General features: G+C 52.0%; 1 protein-coding gene across 6 annotated transcripts in view; it reads right to left on the bottom strand.

Moving 5' to 3' along the window:
• Positions 1-503: 503 nt before the first annotated feature.
• The window catches only part of BCORL1 (BCL6 corepressor like 1), a 71,462-nt gene continuing 63,191 nt past the window's right edge, over positions 504-8,774 (bottom strand). For all 6 annotated transcript variants that reach the window (XM_058658311.1, XM_058658312.1, XM_004587689.2 and 3 more), the window contains 3 exons: positions 5,460-5,537; positions 4,264-4,417; positions 504-1,113 (listed from right to left, as the gene is read on the bottom strand). In XM_058658311.1, the coding sequence (XP_058514294.1) occupies positions 831-1,113; positions 4,264-4,417; positions 5,460-5,537 (515 nt within the window). In that variant the 3' untranslated portion in view covers positions 504-830. The remainder of the gene's footprint in view (positions 1,114-4,263; positions 4,418-5,459; positions 5,538-8,774) is intronic.

Here is an 8,774-nt window from a genome sequence, read left to right as displayed (position 1 = left end):
GGGCGCAGCGGGTGGAAGGGAGCACCAAAGCCCCGGCATTTACTTACCCGCAGCTCTCAGGCCCCCAGGGCCACCCCTCCCCCGCAGAGGGGTGGGGGTGGGGGTCAACCCCGGGAGGGAGCAGCCCCAGAGCTGCTCCGGAAAGGAAAGGAAAGAAAAGGAAAGGAAAGGAAAGGAAAGGAAAGGAAAAGACAGGACAGGACAGGACAGGAAAGGAAAGGAAGGTCAAGAATATCCCTCAACAAAACAAGTTGTCTCAAATTGTCACAGTGATACAGACTTATCAGAAACCAATGAAACAATACAAATTAAATACTAATAAAATAAATACTATGGCAGACGGGAGAACACAGGGGGATGGGGGCGGGGCCCTTCCCACCCCTGCTCAGAGATTCAGGCTTTTTCTCCTTTCTCACCCGCTGTGGTGTCAGGTGTCATGTGAAAAGGCCTGTCCAGAGAACCTCTGGACCCTGGTGGTGGCCACCTCCCACCACCACTGGGGACCTCCCACCACCACTGGGGACCTTCCACCGGCCTCAGATGTGAACTTCAACTTCCCACCCCCCCCATCACCAACTGCAACAACAAGGACAGGGAGATGAGAACTAATTGTAACCAAAACAAACAAACAAACAAATCCAGTCACTAATGCTGGCATTAATAAGGCGGCTTCTTGTTGGTCCGTATTATTGCCTCATTCTGCAGTCTGGTGCTCGGTGGAGGGGGGCAGGGGAGGGAGGAGACATGGGAGGTGAAGCTGGGGGTGGGGAGAAGGGCAAACTAGGGAGAAAAAAGAAGAGAAGGACTGCTGTAGGGGGCTGTTTCCCTGGTCAACTGCTCCAAGACTGGAACTCCACCTCAGAGCCCAGGAGCCTGAGCAGCTCCGGCTCATAGCGCACCAGCTCCACAGTCTCCGAGGCCCCGGGTGGGGAGCTGTCGTCCATGCCCGCAGGCCTCTCGGCTGGGCTCAGCAGCTGACTGGAGGCCACCTGCCGGAAGAACTCAGCTTTGGGCAAGGTGGTGATTTCAAAGTGCGGGAAGCGGGCTTGAAAGATCCGCGAGGACAGCTTCAGGCTCTTCAGGACGTCGCTGAAGAGGAACCAGTTGCAGGGCCTGGAAGGAGGACAAGGTGGCAGTCAGCAAACGCAACTGGCTTGGGGGCCAGCGTTGTGTGTGGAGTGAGGCAGGGTGTCCCATGTGGACCCTGCAGTCTACCCTGGCTCCGTTCTGCCCTGGAAACCCAGGGTCCTCTGGCAGGCTCTCAGCATAATGCAAGCTCCTTGGATGCAGCCAAGGCCAAGGACTGTCCCTGGCCCCTTAAGCTGCCTGGCCTGGCTTTCAGCCAAGCAGGTGAGCCCTCTCTCCACACCAGGGAGAACAGGCAGGAAGCAGGGAATGGGCCTTCCAGAAACTAAACGTCCCTTAAGCAGGTGTCCCCAGGACCTAGCCGGCACCCCTCTGACCTGGGCTCGGCCATCTGCCAGGACAAGTGCTTGCCTTGACCCACGCCCTTGACAATGGAACTAGTTTCCCTTTCCTCTGCTCCCCCTGCCTGTTTGTTTTTTCCAAATCTTCCCGCAGCAGAGAGGAAGCTGTGGAAAAAGGCCTCAAGTGCGGGTAATCCAAAAGGCATTTCTCTTTGGCTCTGGAATGCATTAGACATTTTTTTTTTTCTGGTGGTGGCTATGGCAGCAGTACCATCATTTGTGCAGGCCCATTGCTCACATTACAGCAAGTTGGCCTCCACTGAGACAGACAGCACTCCCAACTGGTGGCAACCTAGGGACAGCTGGGAGGAGTGCAGGAGAGGCCAGGCATGGGCCAGGTCCATCCAATGGCTAAACCCAGAAGTGACATGGCCCCTTGTGGCCCCACTGACAGGGTCTGCTTTCCCAGCCACCGTGCTGGGCTGGGTCCCGCCTTCACCACTTCAGGACAAGAGTCACCTGGTCGTACCCTCCACACCCTCACTGGATCCTCTGATCCAATCAGTTTTCCAACCATAAAATCTGGTTTTCCACTCCCTCCCCAAACAATTTTCAATGGATCTCCAGGATCTCCAAGAAACAAAATCTTTTGCATCATGTCATGCAAGACCTTCCAGAGAGGACTGCATGCAACCTCTTGAAGCCAACACCCACTCAGTATCTCTCTCCCTGTCTCTCTCATATACGAGCTACTCACATCCCACCAAGTGCCAGCCATAGGATAGAGAACCACCCCTGTTCCCAAAGGTTCTGAACTTGTATGCCCCAGGGCTTTTGCCCAGGCCATGCCCTTCATCTTTCTTCCTGGCTCAGCTCAGCTGGCATTCCTCCCCCATACCCTGGGAGACGTTCTGGTGATGTAACTGATCAAGTAGCTCATGTTTCGAAGTCTCACAGCACTTGCTTCATGCCTCTAATTAAACCCTTCGTCTACCACAGAGCCCGATACTAAAATGCTGCCAAAGCAACTCAAATCTGCTGTGCTCCCTGCAGCATAGGCATGGGAGGGCATGGGGTCAGACTGGAACTTTTTAGTGTTTTCTTGGTGATCTGTTAAACTGTTGAGAGCTTCTGCCAATAAAAAAAAGAAGTCTGCTTAGGACTGTTGGTCCTTGATGAGAGTCAATTCTGCACTTGCCTGCCTTGGCCACTGGACCTGGGGGTCCTGAGAGGTTGGTTTGTGTTCTAGGCCTGAGTACTGTACCTGGTGCAGCCTCTCAGAGAACATGCTTATGGAACCCAGTGGGCCACATGGTGCTGCCAACCACTACCTCCCACCCCACATCCCAGATCTGCAAAACGCAGTCTGCAAAATACATTTCTTTCAAATGACGGCAAACAGCATTACCTCCCAGGATTTGGGAGTAAGACGAAGAGACTGTAGCCACTATCATGTGGACCAGTGTTTTCAAAGAAGGGTGTGTATGTGTGGGGGGGCACGGAGGACACACAAAATTCCGTGTCCTTAGAACCTTCACCCTGCTGAGCAACACTGAGTCAGGGTCTGAGATATCCAGGGCACTTCAGGACCCCAGCAAGCCTCCTGTCTTCCTCCCTCGTCCCTTGGTTCTCAAAGAACGTAGCTGTTTGCAAGTGGGGCTGCTGCCCGCTTCACAGAGCTCCCCGTGGTGGTCCTTGGTGGCCACACCTAGAGCTCACTATCCTGGCCCTCTTACTGCCTGTGGCCTAAGATCCTGTTTCAGAGCAGGCCCTGCTCAATGCTGGGCAGGAAATAATTAAGCGTGCAATACTATATCCCACAGGCTCAGCCCCACCCTCAGGGATCAGCTTCAGCCCAGAAGAATAAGGGCCACAAGCCCCTGAAACGTGATCCCTCGCGTGTCATCATATAGGCTATTTTTATTTTGATCAAGCCCTGAGGGCAGGCATGCAGAAGAGAAGCAGTGGTCTAATTGAGTGGCAAACAGAGGGACTCCTAATTCATGACCCACCTCACTCTCCCAGTCCTGGTGCCCTTCATGCTAGCTGCTGACTGCTTGGCCAAATAAGGATTTCCAAAAAGAAAACGACCCTCACAGCTGGCCACTGAAGTATCCGAAATTCAGGAATATGGTGAAGAGAAGCAATTCCTTCAGAAGAGAACAGTCATCGACCCTGAGTTCCCGTGTGGGCCAAGCAATGCTTCCAAGTGCCCACGTGTGGGCGGGGATGCCCAACAAGAACCACAGGCTGTCTGGCCCCCGTGTGGATCCTCTAATAAAGATCATGTGGGTTCGGTGCAACGGGAAGTGTCAGGCACATTTGGGTCTTGGAAAATAAGTGATCCTCACTGAAATATGTACTGTCATCTGCAATGACAGCTTCCACACCATCACCTAGTCAACTCAGGCCGCAAGAAAACACACTGTGGGTTGCTTAAGGATCCACATGGTCCTACGGCTATGACAACCCTTTGTCCTCCTGGTTGGGCTGAGAATTTCAATTTCAGAGATCCAATCTGGCTCTCCCCAGCAAGCACAAAGATGTTCCAGGTATTCTACTAGTTCATCAGCTCCAAGATCTCCCACATTATCTCCAGTCCGCAGGGACAGTGCGCAAAGCCTTTAAGGGAATGGCTCTAGATGCAGGAACTGAGGCAGTGCAAACAGATGACATGGCCAGCGCCTGCAGTCGACCCAGGGCAGTGGGTCAAGAGACTCTTTGGCACATTCTGTCTTTCCTTTGCTCCACTTCCTCCCAGAGAGCCCCCGTCTCCCACGGAGGCAGGCCAGGACTGGCCAGGAACCTGGTGCTGGGTGTCTGTGGAGCCACTTACCCACGGGAGACCGACACTTGGAGGTTATAGCAAGGGAGAAGAGGCTTGTCTGAGAGTTCGAACATGAAATCGTCCTCCTCACCATCGTTTCCTTCTTGCTCGGCATTGCCAGGAGGGTTCCGCAGGAGGTCACAGGCAAACCCATCTTTTTTCTCTGTGAGGAGCACACACAGAATCAGTATTTTGTTACTTGCCCAAAACAAAAGCAAAGAAATGCCCAGTGACATCAGGGCTGGGCTGGAGAGAAGAGGGGCACTTCAGAGACAAATGACAAAGCCATAACCACCCTCCACCCCAGCAGAAGCCAAGAGCTGCTGGTCCTGTGGTGTGTATCCCCAGGAGGTCACGTGCAAGTCCTAGTCCTGGAGAATGGCAGTCCGTGGCCAGAGAGCCACTCTATCAGGCTGCCCTCTGGTTGCAGAAAGCTAGGTGATGTGCAAGGTGAGGTGCTCAGCTGACAGAGAGGGGCGCCTTCCTTTCTCTAGCTGCAGTTCTCCAAGCCTTGCTGCCTGGTCTGTAAGTCTGGGCTGTAGTGGAGCACACGGCAGGGGATGGTGGGGGGAGGTCTAAAAGGCACCACTCTGCAAGCTGTGTGCTGGAATGTGGCCCCCACCCATATGCAGCTCGCCTATAGGCTCAGGGGTGGTGGCTTCCATTAATCCTTAGCCCCTGGCCCAGTGTGGCTGCATGCCGGCAGATCCACCACTAGATAAAAGACTTGCTGATCTTCCACTAGAGGAAAGCTGGGCCATGAGGCTAAGGGCTCTGGAGACAGAGCTATCTCAAAAATCTGTGTGTGCACTGGGAAGGATGGTGCTGATAGTTGCTGTAGGACACACTGGGTCCCTCTTGAGTGTGATCGAAGTCAGAAGAGGTGACAGTACTCCTAGGGACTTCTAGCTGGGTGAAGACAAAGCCAGGGAGGAGAACAAGACATTTAGATGTGGGGGAAGCTTAAAAGCACCTAGGGTGGTGAATGGGATGGCTTTGTGCACATCACCGTTGCAATTTCCTGGTTTCAGCGAGTGACCCCTGGGTCTGGGGGCGGGGGTCGAGGTTTGAGCTCCTATCAGGAGAGGAAGACCAAGTCCCTGGGGGCAGAACTATTCCTATCTTGGAGCAGAAGCAGCAGACCCTGCATCCAATGGGGCTTCTCTGAGCCATAGATCAAGAGTGGAAGGCCACTGAAAGCTTACCCAACACAGAGCTGCTGTAGAAATCCCAGGACACGCCCGGATCACCCTCTGCCCGGCCCTGAAGGTCTGAGAGGTGATCTGATGAGAGAAGAGAAAGCACTGAGATGAGGAGGGCAGGTCACAGAAGGAACCCTGTGCTCCAGGCATGGGGGACAATCAGAGTGGGAGAAAGGAAGAAGGGACCACAACAGGGAGTCTGGTGTGATGAGAGGGATGGGGAGAGAGGCTTCCTGTTCCCAGTCAGACTGCAAAGCAGCAGCCACGTGCCCAATGTGGCCCAACTGCCTATCTGTGGTTTGGCCCAATATTTTAAAACTGATCTATTAATTAACTTGTAATGTCTTTCAAATTGGGAAGTTTCACTCAAAAATTCTGATTTCCAACTTTTTTTTGGGAAAAAAAAAAATCAGATCTGGCAACACTGGGTCTGCATTCCTGCAGGTCAACATTTGGCCAGAGGGGGCGGTGACACACGTGCAAGTGTGCATGTGTGGGCTCTGACTCCCCAGGCCCCACCCTGTCTCTTCCCTGCAGTGCACATAATCCTGAAGGTATGTCCATCTGGGAACTCCAGCTCCAAGTGGGGCAAGGGAAGTGCTCCACTAGCACAACCTGAGGCCCAGTGCAAGATTTCCATTCCCTGAACTTCCAATGTTTACAGATTCAATTATGATCTCGCGAATTTAAAGTAAGATAAGGAAGCAAAATGCCTTCTGCCTCATCCCTGAAAACCATGGGGAGAAACGGCTAGGTTTATCCTCATTAAGCATCTTCTGCTTCCACAGCGCAGTATACACCCAAAGAACCAAAAACAAACAAACAGGTGTTCAAACAAAAACTCAGAAATATTCACAGCAGCTCTATTTACTGTAGCCACAAGGAGGAAACACTCCACATGCCCATCAATTCAATGCAATTTCTGATGGGAATGTAAAATGATTCACCTGCTTGGGAAAGTGCTTTGGTAGTTCCTCAAAAAGTTCAACAAAGAATTAATGGCCACGTGGCCTGGTAGCTATATTCCTGATTGAACACTCCAAAGGAAACACTGAGGCAAGTATACATGCATGTGTGTTCACGGCAGTTCTACTCACAGGGGTTGCTGTGGTAAACGGTCCCAATGGTCCCTGGCTCGTGTGAATCATGACCGATCCACACAGTTGAGTATCACAAGCAATAAAAGCGAATGGACTTCTGATGCTTGCCACAGCATGGAAGCCCAAGTGATTGGGGCCAGACAAAATAGGCAGTATGTTGTAGGACTGCACTTATATAAAGTGTCCAGAAGGGGCTGGCATGGTGGCTTAGGGAATTAAGCCACCACCTGGTGCAACAGCATCTCATATGGCTGCTGGTTTCAGTCCCGGCTGCTGTATTTATGATTCAGCTCTCTGTTAAGGTCTAGGAAATCAGTGGACAGCCTGGGCCCTTGAACCCCTGCACCCATTTGGAAGATCTGGAAGAAGCTTCTGTCTCATGGCTTCAGCCTGGTCCAGCACCAGCCATTGTGGCCATCTGGGAAGTGAGTCAGTGGATGCAAGATCTGTGTGTGTGCGTGTGCTTGTCTCTCTCTCTCTCTTGCTCTGCCTGACTCTCCTTCTCTAAAACTCTCCTTTTTAAATAAGTGAAAATTTACCTATAAAAAAATTAATACATCTGGAAGAGGCAAGTAGATGGACTGAAAGCATACTGATGGTGGCCAAGGAAATGGGGAATGACTGTGAATGGGGCTGGGGTTTCCCTTCAGGATGACAAAAAAAGTTGCAAAACTAAATAGCAAGAGAGACAACACTGTCATTGAGCACACTTCACGCACCTGTTCCCTAGCAACTGAGATACTCACGGAGACACTGACATCCCCTACCAAAGGGCGCAGAGCTACAATCCTGCCTCTGCCTCCTTCCCCCAGCTTCCTGCTGACATGGGGCTCTGAGAAGCAGTGCCGCTGGCTCCAAGTAACCGTGTCCCTGTCCCCCACATATGAGAGACCTGGACTGAATTTCCGGCTCCTGGCTTGGGACCGGCTGGAGCCATCCTGGGCATTTGGGGAGGGAAACCAACAGATGGGAAGTCTCTCTCTGCCTCTCAAAAAAAGCTCTTTTAAATAAATCAAAGTGGTTAAAAGAGTAGACTTTCCGTGACATGCATTTTACCACCATAAAAAGCACCTTTTGCTCCCCTGCTCTGGAGTTGGACCTCAGTCCCCTTTAGCCTCCTTGTTGCCTAGCTACACCTTACCATGTGAACCATGTCAGCGCTCAGTCCGCCTGGGTGACACATAGGTCTCCTTGCTTTCCTGAGCACTGCTCCCAGGCCATCTGTGAACACATGGCCCCAGTGGCTGCTAATACATTGACTAAGCCTAACTGACAAACTGACTTAGCTCTGTGTGTGCCTATTATCACCCCTCAAAGTGACACCTGGGCAACAGAACAGGACACAGTGCAAAGAGCATAGGGGAGGGGAAGGAGAGGAAGGACCTGAAAAGAAAAAAAAGCAAAAACAAAAAACCAGAAAACATCCAATCCCATGCTGAAGTTGGCAGGTATTCACTCCTAAAGGAGCAGAGCTAGACTGCCCCAAGGGACAGTGTCACTATGACCTCATCCACTGTACCTCCCGCAGGGCATCCAATCAAGGCCCTTAGCTGTCAGGAGCACGAGTGCCTGAGAGACTTTCAATCTGAGCCATCTTCCCGGAGATAAAGGGTCAGAGAAGGCAACAGGGAGCAGCTTCCATCACGTACACGCTGTGTAACAACCTGGAGGCCACGCCAGCTGGCTTGTACACCCCACTATACCCTGTGCCACTACAGCATTGGAATTCGTTCCTCCAGAAGCACTTGTTAGGAAGGCAGGTGTCTATTCCAGGCTGAACCCTATGCTGGGTGTAGGGGCAGGTACAGGAATGGGAGTGGAAGTTGCCAAAAGGCAGGGCACACATCTGGCTCCCTGACACCGAGCAGGTGACTGGCATATGATGAGAGCTTAAGAAACACATGAGATGGAGGGAGAGGAAGGAGGAAGGAAAGAATGAAGGGGGATGAACTAGCATATAATTTCCATATTATAAGGAAAGGCTATATAGTGCTTGCTTAACAAGCAGGCCAAGTACAAGCCACTGTCCCCTGCCCCCAACAAAAGGTCACAGTGGCTTCCGCTAGAGCAGCCCTAGCTTACCATGTTCCTAGGGGCTTCTCCTTAGGTGCTGCCTTCAGAGCACTCCCTGCACCCCACATTCTTTTTTTAGAGTTATTGCAAGAAGGGGAGAGACAGAGATCTTCCATCCATTGGTTCAATCCCCAAATGACCACAG

Source organism: Ochotona princeps, chromosome X (assembly GCF_030435755.1).
Source record: "Ochotona princeps isolate mOchPri1 chromosome X, mOchPri1.hap1, whole genome shotgun sequence".
Lineage (NCBI taxonomy): Eukaryota > Metazoa > Chordata > Mammalia > Lagomorpha > Ochotonidae > Ochotona > Ochotona princeps.
The sequence above is the reverse complement of the archived record's forward strand: the minus strand, read 5'-3'. Positions and strand labels throughout refer to the sequence as shown.